We start from the raw sequence: 18,392 nt of genomic DNA on the forward strand, positions 1-18,392 counted from the left end.
TAAATATAGCATAATCTTTGTGAGGCCCGATCAGTTCTGGCTTCAAGACGCCGAGGTTTTTTCATTGCTACCTCCTCCTCTTCCTCCGCCTGCATTACCATTGCTGCTGGTTGTTGGATTCTCGGTATTCGCTTGGCTTCTTTCTTTCTCTCTGGCATCTTTTTTCCTTTAACTGAAGAAATAACGTTAAAGGGGGGGTTCGTCCAGCGTTACATCTCGACTTCTTCAAGTTTATTTTGTAAATCTTTTGACGATCGGAGGCGTTTTTATTAGCGAAACTTTCCCCCATGCATTCTCAAGGTTTCTGATGCGTGTTTTTTTTCCCCTCCCTCTTACACAATTTTTTTTTATATACTTGATTTATTTTTTTTTCAATTTGTAGCTGTATTTCCAATTATATGTTCTGATGATTAGAATTGTCGTTCTTTAAGGAAGTTCAATTTTTTTGATCTGTTTAACATCTAGCATTGTTCTGGTTTTTCTATATACATAATACCGTTTGTTTGCAGAAAGCATGGGTTTGATTTCATGTGTTATGTGTTCCAACAAACTATTATTTTTTTCATGACCAAATTAGTTCCTTCTTATTTCTAGATTGCAAGGAGAATTGAGGGTTTGTTATATTTTGTATTCATTTTTCCCCCTGCTGCAGTTGCTCTGAACGATGGGAGAAGTAGGTCCTGCAATCGCCAAGGACGTCGCTGAAGTAAGCTTTCTAATTCTTATTCATGTAGTTATTCTTCCTAGCATTTATTCGCACTTAGTTTACCAAATGGTTATTGGTTTAATGAACTAGTTGATTGGTAACACCCCGTTGGTGTACCTAAACAATGTTACGACCGGCTGCGTGGCGCGTATTGCTGCTAAGTTAGAGATGATGGAACCCTGCTCCAGCGTCAAAGACAGGTGATTGCCGTTCATCATTTCCTTCATCCATTCGGCACAGATGATTTGAGGTTTTTTTGTGCTCATGTAATTTTTTTGGTGGACAGGATTGGATATAGCATGATTACCGATGCAGAGGAGAAAGGACTTATCTCGCCAGGAAAGGTTAGCAATTTGATCAAATTATTCTGTTTAACTAGCTGGTTACGACTTACGATTTAGAGTGTAATTCAATCTTTGTGGATATTCGCTAGTTAAAAGGTCATCACTGATATATATTCATAATTCATGTAACTGGATACGTAACAAACACACCCTACTTTTTAGATTCTTGGCCTTAAAATCACAACTAATGCATAAATATTGATCTACATGCAGTGATTGTTCAAGCATTGTTCGTTAACTAGTGATTTAGAATAATTAGTTTATCTATGCATTTGGTTTTAAATAATTGATCTATATCCAGAGTACAAAGGAATTATGCTCTGAAAATATTGAGGTGCCTGCTGCTGCAAAGAACAGAAACTGGAAAGATTAATGCAATGATTGAGTTGGCTGATGTGTTCCTTTTGTTGTGCAACATTTGTAGAGCATCCTGATTGAACCTACTAGTGGTAATACCGGCATAGCGTTGGCCTTCATGGCAGCTGCAAAGGGTTATAGGCTCATACTTACAATGCCGGCCTCTATGAGCCTTGAGAGAAGGATGGTTCTCAAAGCTTTTGGTGCCGAATTGGTCCTCACGGATCCAACTTTGGGCATCAAAGGTGCTGTTCAGAAGGCAGAAGAGTTGGCTGCAAAGACTCCCAATTCATACATCCTTCAGCAGTTTGAAAATCCTACTAACCCAAAGGTAATGTAGAGAATAGAAACGATCTTACAAAATTTACCTTTCAAAAGGAGGCATCTATATACTTCACTTTGTGCTTGTAGATTCATTATGAGACAACTGGACCGGAGATCTGGAAGGGAACTGGGGGCAAAATTGATGCCCTTGTGTCTGGTATTGGTACAGGGGGTACGATTACTGGATCAGGAAGATACCTTAAAGAGCAAAATCCTGAAGTCAGGGTAAGTTCTTCACCATTTGGGTGATCTATGTTACCAACTAGTTCCATATTGCAGCTCTTGGTGAAGTATATTTTTGGTGCCGCACATTTTATGTTCTAGAATTTTACCATCTACTAACTCCTTGTTGCATGGCATGTCTTTTCCTTTGATTTAGCTATATGGTGTGGAACCAGCTGAAAGTGCAGTTTTATCTGGAGGAAAACCTGGTGAGCTGATGCATCTTGGTTTTCTTTTGTACTTTGGGCTGCATTAATTTATGTTGTAGCATATGAAGCAAATATTGGACCAGTCTCTTGCATAGACACATTGCAAGTATATAATTTTTCGGGGAACTTGGATGGTGCACGTGCCCACCTTGACATTTGGAACACATTCGAAAGGCTTGATTTCTGCAAGATTCCCCACTTTTACTGTTCTTGTGCATACCTCTTTTATTTTTTTGTGACTGCATATTTTTTGTTTGTAACGTAATCTTGGAGAAAGTAATAGAAAGGACAAAGTAGGTAAATTTGATACTGTTATCCTTGATCATTTCAGTCCCTGAACATCTCTTTTGGCCTAATTCTAAAATCTTTTACTTGAATTCTTGAATAGGTTAAAAAATAAACTGACAAAAGAAAATAGTTGACATTTGTATATAAGAAAGTCTCTGATACTTGGGTAATGAAGATATTAAATTTTGTAGAACTAAGACTATGTAAAAGACAAAAAAGGAAATACATTTCCGTGTTCAGCATTTTTGAAGTATCACCAATATTTCTCTTGGTGTTGGTTTATATTGTCTCTTAGGTTTAGCCATTTTAAAGCCTGAGAGGTCAACTGGGACAAATTATTTGACCCATCACATGTAAAACATTGATGGGTAGATCATATTAAAATGTTTATGTTTTTTAAAAGAAAATTCTCTAACTCCCTAATGCTGATTTGAGTGGTCTATTTGAATTGTGCAGATCAGATAATTTATTTTCCTATTAGTAACTACATAATATAAAATAGAGGGTGAGCCTTGGTGAAAGGTAAGGTTGCCTCATTATGACCTGAAGGTCCCAGGTTCGAAACCTGAAACTAGTTTGTTCGCATGTAGGGGTAAGGCTACGTACGTCTGCCCCTCCCGAACTCCCAAAATGCTGGGAGCCTTGTGTAGTGGGCATTCTTTAACTAGATTATATAAAATAAGAAAATAAATCAAAATCCAACCTATTGCTGCGAATACCTGATTTGAAAGGTGGAAGGTCATTGGTAGATCCACATGGGAAGGAGAGGTAATGTTCTACAGTTGATGACATACACCCAGGAAAATAAGAAGAGCTCAATGGTTGTCGGAGTTGATCTGGTCGGAGGCCCCCCAGTGCTTAAGTTAGAGGAAAGGGCTCTAAGGCACAGCAGAAGGACAAGACCTGTAAAAGAATGGGGAGTATAGTAGAGTATGTGGTATATGTTTATATGCGTACTTGGTGTATGGAGCCCCTCTTTATAGATGAATAGTCTTTGTCCTACCAGATTTGGACTTTAGAGTTCAAAATCCAGTAGAAAACTGACTCTTGGCTTTTCTTATCTGGATCAGCCCTCCTTCGAACTCAAGTCCAACTAAAATAGGTTTCTTTTGATGCCATATGTTGGCCCATGGTTGGCTAATCAGATTTGGGCCACATCAGTCCTTAAAGCACCTGATCCTCCTTTGCCCCATGCATCTTCCTTTACTATTCTCTATGTTAAGGTAGCTGAGGTAGACAATAACACTCCTAAGAGAGAGACAAGACATCACTGATGGGGGATGACAAGGATGCTGTTGTTGCTTATTAGTTTGTGAAATGCTTTTGCAGGAATTATTGAAGATGTTGTCTTTGGACTTGACCAAGGAGAGAGAATGTTGTTGCTGGAAAGAGGAGGACACCACCTGGGGAGAGTACATTTACAAGGGATTTATTTTTCATGCCAGATTACCCCTAACCAAATAGGCCCTATGTGTTTTTCAAAATTATTTGTTGAGAGATACAAGAAAAATGATATTTTGCAAAGTTATTTCGCTATTTACATCCTTGACCAATCTCTATAAAAAAGGATCTCTTTCAACATTATTATGGTGAGTAAATTCATTATTGAAAACAAGGTTCGCCGTCTCGGTACAGGACCCCGTATTGGTGCTACACTAGCACTATGTCGGCACGGTACAGTACGGGTTCTTGAGAGGTTCAAAGATTTTTTTCCTGTTTTATTTGTCTTAAAACTTTTTTACCCTACTATTGGCTAAACCTAACTGGGTAGGGCTTCTTAGTAGCCTTCCCACCTCAACTCTGAAACTAGTTTCTTGATGGATTTGATTTGCTGAGATAATGTATCCCTCTATCACAAAAAGAGAGAGATTGCTTGCTAGGGGACCTATGTTGGTCTAAAACTTGTAGCATCAGATGTTTTTGATTACATGCTTTGGTGCTGCTGTGATTCATCGTTGTTGGCACGCTTAGGAGATCTGAATTGTTCTGGCTGCTATATTAACATAGTAGACAATTTGTTGGTGAACTTGCTTCTCTTACTTTCTATTGTTATGTTTCTAATACTCCCATGTTCGGTTCCTCTGTCATGACAAATGCACTCAATTATCTTCTGTTTGAAGATGTATAAACAAGAGGAACATATTGTTCTAATGTTTAGAAAGCATGATTCTCATAAATTTTAAGCCATTTTAAGTTAACGGTTTCTTATTTTTTACAATTATAACATGAATCTGACAAAATTTCTTCTCCTCTTCTTTTAAAATGACCAGGTCCACATAAAATCCAGGGTATAGGAGCTGGATTTATTCCTGGTGTTTTGGATGTCAATCTCATTGATGAAGTTATCCAAGTGAGCCTTAAAGGCCACCTAGTTTTGATTTGAACGGAGTTTCTATACATTGTATTCTTTGATACTTGATAGGCTGGTTAGCATTTGCTAACTAGTTATACTTTTCATTTCTTCTTGTAATTATCTTAGTGAAGTGATAGATGGTGTCGTCTATCAACTGTTTCTTGTTATTCTCAAATTTTTAGCATGAATCACCTTAGTTTTTTCTGTGATGTTGTGATTGCCCAGGTCTCAAGTGATGAAGCTATTGAAACGGCAAAGCTTCTAGCCTTGAAAGAAGGGTTGTTGGTAGGTTTGTCAATCCTATTATAGTTTAATGTTTCTATTATATTTATATTATCCCAGCTTCTCTTTTCAGTCCTCTTATCCACAATGAGGGTTCTGCAATCTATGCTTTTCATGTATTTAACCCCTTATTGATTCTTCTGCTGCTTACAGTAAGAGGCATACTCATTGCAGGTTGGAATATCATCTGGAGCTGCTGCAGCTGCTGCTATTAAGATTGCACAGAGACCAGAAAATGAGGGGAAACTCATAGTTGTAAGCTCTTAACTTTCTGATTTCTTCTGTTTTCTTTTCTTATCCTATCAGTATTCCTTGAGAATTTCGTTGGAGACTAGAACCTAATAGTTAAGCAAATAAATTTGTCGCTATGACATGGAATATTGGTTCTGTTCTCACTGACTATTAAGCAAAATACATTTAGGAGCCAGCAGCACCATTTTGTCTTTCTTAAAAAATATAGATAAAATTTTACGAGTTCAGACACACAAAATGCTGCTTGAAAGCTTAGCACTATTGTGGTGCTTGGGCGACCAGTTTCGAACACATTTAAAGGTAGCCATGTATCATGTAATATTTTCATGCCCTCCTTGTATTTAGAAGAACTCTTGTTTGAATCATGTTGCGGTGATTGAATAGGTGGTGTCACGTAACCTGCTCAATCGTTACATATTTGATTTCCTTAACTGTTTTCAGCGGCGACATCATTACTTCCTGTCTACTTTTGTAGTTTTATACTCCTCAGAGATTTTAATCATCCATCAACTTGCTGATAATATCTTCATCACAATCATGCATGTATGGATCTTTAGAACTTGGCATTGCTTGCATAGTTTGCAGTATTTACCTCCGACATTTATCTAAAAAGTCTTTATCATTTAGATTTATATAAAGTTTACCAGCAGCAGTTCTGCTGTCTTCTTGTGTAGTGTATGTACGAGACGCAAGAGAGGTGAAAACTTAACATAGGGTCCAGAACATGATATAGTAAGTACTGCAGCCTGGGCATTGTATAAACTGATCACTATTTTCTTCCAAATGCTTCCATGGTTCAGCTGGAAGCTTGTACCTGCAACTCTTGGATCAACCAATAGCTGGGCTTGTAAATGCGATTTCCCGATTACAAGTAATTGTAGAACATATAGTTCTGTTGCTGACCGCCTTTCTAACATGACTTCACAATTGCTTTCTGTATGATCCATATTATAGCCAGCTAATGATTTTTTAAAAAGAAGAAACAAAAAAAGCCAGCTACTGATCAATATTCTCTTTATGAGTGCAGGTTGTTTTCCCAAGCTTTGGTGAGCGTTATCTTTCGACACCCCTCTTCCAATCGATAAAGAAAGAAGCTGAGAGCATGGATTTTGAACCCCGACGGTGATCTTTTGCTGTCATCATTGTGGAATTTCCATCTCAATAATTTCATGAGAGTGATTTTACGAAAGGTTCTTGCATGGATGGTTGTACCAGAATAAAAGTATGAGCGGACGAATTCAAGACCGGGCCTCAGACAATGAAATGAAGGATTTACTGCAATTTCCTTGACTTTGTTGGTACGCAATAAGGCACTTGCTTTACCTGCCTTGGTTAATTGGCCATAGTATTTCAATTGTAAGGGCACTAGAAGTGCATAAATTTGCCAGTAAAATCTATCATTACTTACTATTATTTGGCATATGCAATGAGCTTGATGCATCTAAGCTAGAGTTTTTAATAAATGATTGGAATCTGAATAATGGGTGAATCTTTAGTGCTTCTTTTAAATTAAACATATGAGTCAATATTTTGACAAAATCCAATAAATTTATCCCATCAACAATTGTAGAATCTTAAACCTCCAAGGAATTCCATAAAATATCGACTTTTCATTTAAATCTTCTTGCTTATTTTACCCACATTGATATCCCTGAATATTTAGTTTTTCAGATACATAACTAGGCATAAATTATCATTAATTTATCCAAAGATAGCAAATGAGAACATTATGCCTGCCCTGTGCTCTTCTGATTACAACCATCGATTGATTACTCTCTCTTAAAGCAGGCATATGTTTAAGCAAATTCTTTGGCTTTATGCGTCTCATCCACTTTAAGGGCATTTTGATAAACTAGTCATGTAGCATGAACATTGGTTTTAAAACAGAAATATGGTGGTGGTTGGAGTTAATTTCTCAGATCATTCTTAAACTCATAGTAGGCTAAGAGTAATTTTTACAAAGCCAATGATAGAAAAGATGATATACAGGAAAGATCACACATCAGCAAGATTCGACAATATCTACTTCTTTCTTAAAAGTCAATGGTAGGCGGCTCAGCATGGGACAAGCGCATAAAACACTTCATTTCTCCATCATGTTGGCGTATTCGGTTAACAATGTACGCAAGCTACATCATCGGTCAACAGCCAAGACTTGGAAGCTTAAGAGGAAATCAATTTCTCCAAGGAGAGAGTAAGAGAGAGAGAGAGAGAGAGGCCTTATTACTATATCTATGCCAAAGTTCTGTTGATGCCGGTATCTTGGATCAGCGTAGAAACCATTATTTACTGTTATAATAGCAGATGGCTCCAAAGTTTCTACTTCCTTGCTTTGGTAGTTTGAAGGAAGAAGAAAAGTTTCTCATTTCTACTCTTTTTTCTCACTCTTCATCGTATAGCTAGATGTAGTCCAATAAGCAATATTATTAATTCTATGCTTTCAATTAAAAAATATATTCAAAAAAATATTAATGTTATATAAAAATCTCTTAGCATTCCTATCGACAGCCACAACATCCAAGCCTGAAAGCGGAAGCTCCTCGCCAGCCGCCAGGCCAGACGATTTAAATCCCTGTCAGAAAAAAAAATATCGAGGAAAAAACAGAGAAATTCCATCCGCGAAAGGGCGAGGCGTCCAGATTCAATGCACGCTCAGGGGCCCAAAGTCCAACTCCTTGCGGGGTCTAAGGTCACTCCCAGCTCCGCTAGATTGGCTCCCGTGTCTCTAATTACAAAAGCGGAGAAATGAAATGCTAGGCACCTGGTTAGTGCACCTAGTAAAAGAAGGCGTATCTTTAAATCAATTAGAAACATTTTAGCCCCCGAACAGCAAACAGTCTTTCGAGCTCTTCTCCGGCAGCATAGGTGGTGGGACCCACCGTCATCTTATCCTCCCACCATACACGGTACATATGATGCGATATTGACGCGTCATCAAAAATCTAGGTCATTGGTGTTTGAAGCGACACAGCTGCTGAGCTGAGCCAGCTTTCGTTACGTATCTGTCCTATCCGCATGGCGTTGGACACGCTTTTTTTCCATTTTTAGATTTTTTTAGTTACCAATTAAAAAACCGTAGGATCGGCTTCTACTGATTCCGTTACGAATAAAGCATGATGTTGTGAGGCCCAATAACGTTACCCAATCCTAGCGTGACACGTTTCTCTTGTGGGTAAGAGAATTGGACCCCGAATTGAAGTGAGATCCTTGGAAATAAAATCCGGCCCTTGGGATTTCCAGAGGCCGCTTTTCTCTGCTTTGGCCTCCTCCTCCGCTTTCATTCTCGTCGCTACTGGTTCCTGGATTCTCGGTATTCGCTTGATATCTTACTTTCCATCTAATTTTCCGGCATCTTTTTCCATTGATTTCACCATCTGTCCTTGTAATTGAAGAATTAACATTTAAAGTGAAAAGAAAAAAAAGTTTCCAAAATTACATCCCGAGTTTTTGAAGTTTGTTTCGTAAATTTTGGCTTCTTGAAGTTCCATTGGTTTCTTTTCTTCTTATTTGTAGATTGTAAGAAGAGTTGAGGGTTTGCTATATTGTGTTTCTATTTTTGCCCTGTTGCAGCTGCTCTGAACGATGGGCGAAGTTAGTCCCACTATCGCCAAGGACGTCACCGAAGTAAGCTTTCTAATTCATGTCCTTCTTCTTCTTCTTCTTCCTCTTCCGCTGCATTTGTTCTTATTCGTCTAGTGTTTGGTCCTGGCGTTTTTTCGCACCTGGTTTACCAAATGGTTATTGATTTAATGAACTAGTTGATTGGTAAGACCCCGTTGGTGTACCTAAACAATGTTACGACCGGCTGCGTGGCGCGTATTGCTGCTAAGTTAGAGATGATGGAACCCTGCTCCAGCGTCAAAGACAGGTGATTGCCGTTCATCATTTCCTTCATCCATTCGGCACAGATGATTTGAGGTTTTTTTGTGCTCATGTATTTTTTTTGGTGGACAGGATTGGATATAGCATGATTACCGATGCAGAGGAGCAAGGACTTATCTCGCCAGGAAAGGTTAGCAATTTGATCAAATTATTCTGTTTAACTTCAACAAAACCAAGAAAAGCGAAAACTAGCTGGTTACGATTTAGAGTGTAATTAAAAGGTCATCACTAGTTAAAAGGTCATCACTGATATATATTCACTAGTTAAAAGGTCATCACTGATATATATTCATGATTCATGTAACTGGATACATAACAAACACACCCTCCTTTTAGATTCTTGACCTTAAAATCAGAACTAATGCAGAAATCTTGATCTACATGCTGTGATTAATTTTTTACATGCTGTGTAAAAAAATAACTAGTGATTTAGTATAATCAATTTATCTGTGTGTACTAAATGATCGATCTATATCCAGAGTACAAAGGAATTATGCTCTGAAAATATTGAGGTGCCTGCTGCTGCAAAGAACAGAAACTGGAAAGATTAATGCAATGATTGACTTGGCTGATGTGTTCCTTTTGTTGTGCAACGTTTGTAGAGTGTCCTGATCGAACCTACTAGTGGTAATACCGGCATAGGGTTGGCCTTCATTGCAGCTGCAAAGGGTTATAGGCTCATACTTACAATGCCAGCCTCCATGAGTCTTGAGAGAAGGATCATTCTCAAAGCTTTTGGTGCCGAATTGGTCCTCACGGATCCAACTTTGGGCATGAAAGGTGCTGTTCAGAAGGCAGAAGAGTTGGCTGCAAAGACACCCAACTCTTACATCCTTCAGCAGTTTGAAAATCCTGCTAACCCAAAGGTAACGTAGAGAATAGAAATGGTCTTACAAAATTTACCTTTCAAAAGAAGGCATCTATATACTTTACCTTCTGCTTGTAGATTCATTATGAGACAACTGGACCAGAGATCTGGAAAGGAACTGGGGGCAAAATTGATGCCCTTGTGTCTGGTATTGGTACAGGGGGTACGCTTACTGGATCAGGAAGATACCTTAAAGAGCAAAATCCAGACATCAAGGTCAGTTCATCACCATTTGGGTGATCTATGTCACCAACTAGTTCCATATTGCAGCTCTCGATGGAGTATACTTTTGGTGCGGCACATTTTATGTTCTAGAATTTTAACATCTACTAATTTCCTTGTTGCATGGCATCTCTTTTCTTTTGATTTAGCTATATGGTGTGGAACCAGTTGAAAGTGCAGTTTTATCTGGAGGAAAACCTGGTGAGTCGATGCATCTTAGTTCACTTTTGTACTTTTGGCTCCATTAATTTCTATTGTAGCATATGAAGCAAATATTGGATCAGTTGCTTGCATCTGTACTTTTGCTGTAATTTTGCATAGACATATTGCAAATATATCATTTATTGAGGAACTTGGATATTGCACGTGCCCAGCATGATAGGTGACGTTTGACCTTCCCCATACCCCGCAATTGGAGGAGCCTTGTGTATTGGGCTGTCCTTTAACTATGTTGTATAAAATAAGAAAAGGAATCAAAAACTATTTTTCCTATTTTTATTTTTCTTAAAAAAATTTACCTTATGGTTGGCTAAACCTAATTGGGTAGGCTTATTGGTTATGCTTATTGGTAGCCTTTCCACCTCAATTCAGAAACTAATTTCTTGATGAATTTGATTTGCTAAGCTCATATAACCCTTTATCACAAAAAGAGACATATTGCTTGGCAGGGGACCTATATTTGTCTAAAAGTTGTAGCATCAGATGTTTCTGATTATTTGCCTTAGTAGTTAGTACCATGGAATGCCGTACCGGCCCGTACCGGCCGGTACGGGCCGGTACGTACCGGTCCGGTCCTAGACCGGTACCGGAACGGATAAAAAACCGGTATTTTCCGGTTTTTTATCCGAACCGGCCGGTACGGCCGGTTTGGGCCCGTACCGGCCGGTTCGGAGCCCGTACCGGTGCGAACCGGCCGGTTCGCACCGGTACGATTTTTTTTTTTTTTTTTAAGAACCACAGCGCCGCGCGCTGTGGTTTTTGAAACCACCGGTACCGGCCGGTACGGACCGGACCGGACCGGTACCGTACCGGTCCGGCCGGCCACCGGTACGCCGACCGGTACCGGTACGGCGGACCTTGGTTAGTACTGTTGTGATTCATGGTTGTTGGCATGATTAGGAGGCTTGAATTGTTCTGGCTGGTATATGAACACAATAGACAATTTGTTGGTGAATTTGCTTCTCTTAATTGCTATTGTTATGTCTCTGATGCTCCCATAATCATTTGGTTCCTGTGTCATGACAAATGCACGTTCATTATCTTCTGTTTCAAGATGTAATAATAGGAGGAAGTTATTGCTCCAGCATACAAAGAGCATGATTCTCATAAATTTTAGAGTCATCTTTAGTATTTCTTCTTTTGACAATTATAACATGGATCTGACAAGATTTCTACTTCTCTTCTTTTTAAATGACCAGGTCCCCATAAAATCCAGGGTATAGGAGCTGGCTTTATTCCTGGTGTTTTGGATGTCAATCTCATTGATGAAGTTATCCAAGTAAGCCTTAAAGACCACCTAGTTTTTGGGTTGAATGGTTGTATTCTTTGATACTTGATTGGCTGGTCAGCATGTTGGTAACTAGTTATAACTTCTGTTTCTGCTTGTAATTATCTTTGTGAAGCGATGTCATCTATCAACTGTTTTTTGTTATTCTCAAATTTTTAGCGTGAATCACTGTAATTTTTCTGTGATGATGTGAATGTCCAGGTCTCAAGTGATGAAGCGATTGAAACAGCAAAGCTTCTAGCCTTGAAAGAAGGGCTGTTGGTAAGTTTGTCAATACTATTATAGTTTAATTTTTCTATTATAGTTCATGTTATCCTGGATTCTCTTTTCAGTCCTCATATTTAGCTGCAAGGGTTCTGCAGTCTATATGCTTTTCACCTATTTAACCCTCTTTTGATTCTTCTGCTGCTTACAGTAAGAGGTATACTCATTGCAGGGTGGAATATCATCTGGAGCTGCTGCAGCTGCTGCTATTAGGATTGCACAGAGACCAGAAAATGAGGGGAAACTTATAGTTGTAAGCTCTTAACTTTCTGATTTCTACTGTTTTCTTTTCCTATGCTATCAGTATTCCTTGAGAATTTCATGGTAAAACCTAATAGTTAAACAAATAAATTTGTCACTATAACATGGAATACTGGTTCTGTTCTCACTGACTATTAAGCAAAATATAATTAAGAGCCAGCATCACCATTTTGTCTTTCTTAAAAAATATAGATAAAATTTTAGGAGTTTAGGTACCTGAAAAATGCTGCTTGAATACTTAGCGGTATGGTGATGCTTTGGTGACCAGTTTGCAACACCCAAATCATTCAAATGTATCCATATATCCCCATTATTCTATCAAAGAGCCTAGCTAACTTTAGGTGCCATAGGGGTAGGACTACGAGATGGGGATATAGCTTCTCCCCGTTCTAATTCAGCTCTCTAGATTCCCCCAAAACCACCTGTCCATTCTTAGCCTGTCTGCAAACCTCTCAAAATTCCACACGCAGGTATGTATGCAGACAACCGGAACGGAAAAAGACCTGGTTCCACACACATGAGACACGAAGAAGGTATGGGACGACCAGTTCACCACGGAAAGCGAATTCGATCCTATAGTCGTCTTCTTTGTTTGAAAAATGCGCAGTGGAAAGGGATGCTAGTCGGCTCGGCGAAGTTGTAGGCCCCAATAGATCAGATCAAGAGTGATTCCTCACCTATCCTGTCAGGGGCCAAGTCGAACGCTCGAGTATAGATTCCCTATGCTCATGTGAACGGCCGGCCCGTAGATCTAAAAGGATCCATCCATAGGCCTGACCGGAAAGTCTCGGCTATCCAAGAAGTCCAAGGTGCATAAGCCTGCTCCTCAATAAAGCCTTACTCATCCTCTTGTTCGATAATCCCTTGGTAATATTGTGATCCCCTCTATTTATTTAGATCAGATTTTGTTGAAATCTTTCTGATGTTGCAGTGATTGAATTGGTGATGTTATATAATATGTTCATTCATTACATATATGATTTCTGTAACTGTTTCCAGTAGCAACACCATTCCTTCTTGTCTACTTTGGTAGTTTTATGTTCATCAGAGTTAATCATCCATCAACTTGTTGATAATGTCCATGGTTCATCACAGGCTTGCATGTATGGATCTTTAGAGCTTGGCATTGCTTGCATAGTCTACAATATTTACCTTCGACATTTATCTAGAAAGTCTTTACCATTTAGATTTTGTAAAAAGTTCATCAGCAGTAGTTCTGCCATCTTCTTGTGTACTGTATGTACAAGATGCAAGAGAGGTACAAACTTTAACATAGGGTCCAGAACGTGATATGTTAAGTGCAGCCTCGGTATTGTATTAACTGATCACCATTTTCTTCCAAATGCTTCTATGGTTCAGCTGGAAGCTTGTATCTGCAACTGTTGGATCAACCAATAGCTAGGCTTGTAAATGCAATTTCTTGATCAGTAGTAATTGTAGAACATAAGATTGTAGTTCTGTTGCTGACCCTTTCTAAAATGACTTCATGATTGCTTAGTGTATGATCCATGTTATAGCCAGCTCATGATTTTTTCTCAACAAACAAAAAAAGCCAGCTACTGATCAATATTCTCTTTATGAGTGCAGGTTGTTTTCCCAAGCTTTGGTGAGCGTTATCTTTCGACATCCCTCTTCCAATCTATAAAGAAAGAAACTGAGAGCATGGTCTTTGAACCCTGAGGATGATTTTTTCTGTCATCATTGTGGAATTTCCATCTCGATAATTTTATGAGAGTGATTTTACAGAAGGTTCTTGCATGGGTGGTTATACCAGAATAAAAGTATAAGTGGATGAATTCAAGACTGAGTCTCGGACATTGAAGTTAAGGATTTACTGTAATTTCCTTGACTTTGTTGGTACGCAATAAGGCACTTGCTTTACCTGCCTTGGTTAATTGGCTATAGTATTTCAATTGTAAGGGCACAAGAAGTGCATAAATTTGCCAGTAAAATCTATCATTACTAACTATTATTTGTCATATGCAATGATCTTGATGAATCTAAGCTAGAGTTTTTTATAAATGATTGGAATCTGAATAATGGGTGAATTTTTAGTGCTTTTAAGTTAAACATATGAATTAATATTTTGACAAAATCCAATAAATTCATCCCATCCGCAATTGTAGAATCTTAACCATCCAAGGGATTCCATAAAATATTGACTTTTCATTCAAATCTTCGTGCTTATGTTCCCCATGTTGATATCCCTGGATATTTCATTTTTGTGATACATAACTAGACATAAATTTTCACTAATTTATCTATAGACATAAATTATGACTGATTTACCCATAGATAGCAAATGACAACAATTTGCTTGCCCTGTGTTCTTTTGATTACAACCATTGGTTAATTACTCTCTCTCAAAATAGTCACATGTTTGAGCAAATTCTTTGACTTTATATATCACTTCATCCACTTTGAGGGCATTTTGATAAACTAGCCATGTTGCATGAGCATTAGTTTTAAAATATAAATATGGTCAACATTTTGTAGATACGTAGGCTATTTCATAGTTTCATCTACTATGTACACAAATAGTTTTGACCTAATATTTTGATATATATATATATATATATATATATATATATATATATATATATATATATATATAATAGTAGATATGTTGAGTCTCAAAGATATGTTAATGAGGAGTGGGGAAGAAAGACTGACCTTAATTTGAGAGCAAAATTTGAGGCAAAATACATGGTTGGCTAGACATCAGCTCGATAAGCCAATGGCTGGATTCAAGTTTGTTGATTCAGTAGTTCTCATTGGGTCCACAATGAATGACTCAGTTATCCTAACTAGGTATTATTGCCCAGACTGGCATTGCGGGCTTTCGCGAGAGCGGTCTCTATAGATTGCTGCTACAAGGGCGAGTTCATTGTGATTTGCTTCATATCATTTTTTTACTAACTTAACCTTCTCACTTTGTTGATCCATTAGCCCCAAAACAGAAGAAGGCTATGGTTAGCAAACCTAGGCCAACTAGCACATCGGCCCCTAGATGGAGGTGAATTGGTAGCTTCAGTGGAAAAGCACCCTCCAACTCCTTAGTGATTTAGTAGGACAATGTGGGGTCAAACAAACCCTTGCCTAGAGCTAGTGATTTTGCCAATGTTGACACCCATCTACTAGTCGAATCCCACCAAGAACTTCTTGGACTTCAAGAGAAACTAGCATATCTACCCAAGGTTCTAGTTGATTTGCTCGACCAACCAACACAAGACCCAGTCCATTCACCCGACTAGCTAGCACAAATTGGGTCACTCGAGGACCCTAGTCAGAGCCTCAATCATCCCTATAGGGTCAGAAAATGGTAGCCGAGGCTGACCAGGTAGACACATTAGAGCCTCCATTAGTGTCCATTCCTCATACAGATCATTCTAGAGTCAACTTCCAAGTTCTTGTTCTCAAGCTCTTTGGCCACTAGCCAGGAGGTTATGGTAAGAAATTAACTTTTGTCTTCCATGTTACCTATAGTCTCAATCTAACGAGTCATCCAACCTGCAGGCTAGTAGTGTCGTGGTCGCTCTATCATCAGCTCACTTGCCCAAATAAAAGCTAGGCTAGTTGCACACTTAGCCATACCCTTCTCGGTCAACATCTCCATCCCATCCAATCCTCTAGCCAAAGTTCTTAAGGCTAGGAGAGCAATATGGAGTGTCATCGATCTTGATCTTAATGACCTAGCCAACCCTCAAAGTTGTTGACACTGTGTTGTAGCCTCTGATCCACCCATTGGTTAAATAGTAAACTTGACCAACTTGAGGACTTGGCTTTCTTGCTTCACCTGGACCCACCAAGCAATAGCCTTAGTTATCGAGGAGGTTGACCAAGAAACCTCATAGAAAGAGGTGCTCTAGTTTGTAGTAGTCATTCTCGAAGATTTACTCAAACCAAGCTAGAATACCTACGACAACCTCTAGGATGAGATTTGGTCGACCAAGTACTTGATTACTTTTTTGAAGACTCGGCTAACCAAAGCTCATGACAAATTGAAAGCTCTAGAGATGACTCGAGCTAAGCAAGAGAGAAATAACAAAGCGAAGTTTAAGGCTCTAGACGAAACACGAGCCCAGCTTGGTAACTACATCTCTCATCTTTTTGAACTTCTCTCTAGGATGAGCGAGGCTAATGAGATGGTCGAAAAGTTACAACATAAGTGGGAGCACATCAAGGACATAGCTAAAAACTTGTGAGTGCCCTCATCTTGTAATCTCCGACTTAAGTATTAATTGATGTATCAACCTTTTGGCCGAAAACAATATATGACTGGATCATTTTTAGTAGCTAATCACTATCGTTTACTTTATTGTTATCAATAACATTGCTTTATTTATGACTCCGCTTCTCAACCGAACTCGAGACTCCTATTCCCATCCTTCCATGGATATCACAAGGATGCACTTCATTCATAGTCAATGTGAAGATTCTCGATAATCTGAATGATCGAATTCCAAACCACATAAAACCTTTCCCAAAAACATCCTCTCAATGTTGCCTCCCAACATTTGAACTTGGTGTGTGTATCAGCTAGAAAGGACTTGGTGGCATCCATTGGTAGGATTGTTCCTTGCAATAGAAGTAGATAATACCATAAAGTGATAGTAGCATCACCCCCTATCTATTACAATTAGGGAATGACCAATTATTACAGTAAAGGCTCATGTCGATGTGGTTCCACTAACATTTCCGCCAATAGATATTTTCAAATCAAAATGGCAAGAAACCCTAGGTTTGAATGTTCATCTAATATTGACCAAAGTACAGACTCATTCGGTCAGGCATGGTCCTATATTCATTTGCAGGATAATTTCTTCCTCATTTGGGTCTATAAATCCTGAGGACTCCATAAGATAGTCTTTGGTCTTGTGCTTTTGGTATGCTGGAATGCCAAAGTTAGGCTTTCTAAGGATCTTGGACATTTTCATATTATAAAACTTGATGGGCTCAATTGCCCTCTCCAAGGTTATGATCGGCCAAGTACACCATAATGTGCATCAAAGCGTGCTATGATGCATAATATCGACCTTCGATAATAGAAATAAGCTTTTTGACTCGTGCTGTTACCAAATCGAAAGATATCTTATGTTGTTTCACAAGTGGCAATATGGTAGCCACTTAATAGGCAAATGCCTCCAATGGGTCATGCTAGCTCCCATCCATGTAAAACTTGAGCTGCATGACCATATCCTACAAGAAATCATCAGATGGATGGATCATCTCCACTTGTGGAACATGACTTTTAAAGCTAGGCTTTCTAGAAAAAGTAGAGTAGTTTGGTCACAAAAGACTTCAACTCCATGCAGGGCCAGAGGAACTTGTCTAGATAATATGGCTTGAGAACTTTAAAGCGCATCGACATGGTGTAGTGGACTCCCTGGTAGTCGTGATGTTTCTCGATGGCATGAAGACAGCTACCTGAACGATCTCAATGGACATACTAGAGAAGACATGTTCGCCACTGGATCCTTCATTAGGTGGGAAGACTAGGGCATGCATTCCTAGCAGGTTAGAGTAAATGCACGAGTGTGTCACCAATGTCAAAAGCAAAAAGAAGGCGAGGGTTTGATATTGCAATCTTAATATCTTGAACCTTAAAAATCTTCACTACTATAACACTACCTATCTAAAAGAGGTGGAGGTAGGTTATACCTATGGCTATGATTCTACTTTAAAGTCTATGAATAAACTATGATAACTAAAACAGATTAAAGGTAAATGCAAGAATAAAGTAAAGATAAAGATAAAGATAACAATGGGTGTCTAATTGGCCAAAAGGTCTTTCTTTCTAATTACATCCCACCATTTGTACATGATATTATAATCGATTTGGTAATTATCCATCTCTAGCGCCAACACATATCCACATCTAGTTTCACTTCTCTAATAGTTTTAGTACCTAGCGCTAACTATTCTCTAGTACCTACATTCTGGTAATCATCAAGTCTCATACGTATCACAAAAATAATACATGAAGGGATTCTTGAAGGACCACAGGGTTTTCTTTATTCAGTGCACTACCATAGGATGTTCCTAATGACA

The 18,392-nt window shown here is 38.7% G+C and overlaps 2 protein-coding genes across 5 annotated transcripts; both read left to right on the forward strand.

The window, feature by feature from the left end:
• LOC103712118 (cysteine synthase) lies at positions 1-6,775 on the forward strand. The gene is made up of 11 exons (XM_008798536.3): positions 1-124; positions 653-706; positions 797-906; positions 993-1,050; positions 1,475-1,738; positions 1,819-1,956; positions 2,111-2,162; positions 4,721-4,800; positions 5,029-5,088; positions 5,260-5,340; positions 6,365-6,775. The coding sequence occupies exons 2-11, from the start codon at positions 665-667 to the stop codon at positions 6,461-6,463; spliced, it is 984 nt and encodes a 327-aa protein (XP_008796758.2). The 5' UTR covers positions 1-124; positions 653-664; the 3' UTR covers positions 6,464-6,775.
• LOC103699290 (cysteine synthase) lies at positions 106-14,363 on the forward strand. 4 transcript variants are annotated; one of them, XR_005506580.1, is made up of 12 exons: positions 8,539-8,647; positions 8,908-8,961; positions 9,096-9,205; positions 9,292-9,349; positions 9,822-10,085; positions 10,166-10,303; positions 10,459-10,510; positions 11,728-11,807; positions 12,018-12,077; positions 12,253-12,333; positions 12,812-13,150; positions 13,929-14,320. XR_005506580.1 is itself a non-coding variant. In XM_039114599.1 (11 exons), exons 2-11 carry the CDS (start codon positions 8,920-8,922, stop codon positions 14,019-14,021), a joined length of 978 nt encoding a protein of 325 aa, XP_038970527.1. In that variant the 5' UTR covers positions 106-124; positions 8,908-8,919; the 3' UTR covers positions 14,022-14,363. The 4 variants fall into 4 exon arrangements, 3 of the variants coding, with proteins under 3 accessions (XP_038970527.1, XP_038970525.1, XP_038970526.1); XM_039114599.1 differs by lacking the exons at positions 8,539-8,647; positions 12,812-13,150 and adding an exon at positions 106-124 and having other exon boundaries at positions 13,929-14,363; XM_039114597.1 differs by lacking the exon at positions 12,812-13,150 and having other exon boundaries at positions 8,540-8,647; positions 13,929-14,363.
• The last annotated feature ends 4,029 nt before the right edge of the window (positions 14,364-18,392 follow it).

Source organism: Phoenix dactylifera, chromosome 16, assembly GCF_009389715.1.
Source record: "Phoenix dactylifera cultivar Barhee BC4 chromosome 16, palm_55x_up_171113_PBpolish2nd_filt_p, whole genome shotgun sequence".
NCBI lineage: Eukaryota > Viridiplantae > Streptophyta > Magnoliopsida > Arecales > Arecaceae > Phoenix > Phoenix dactylifera.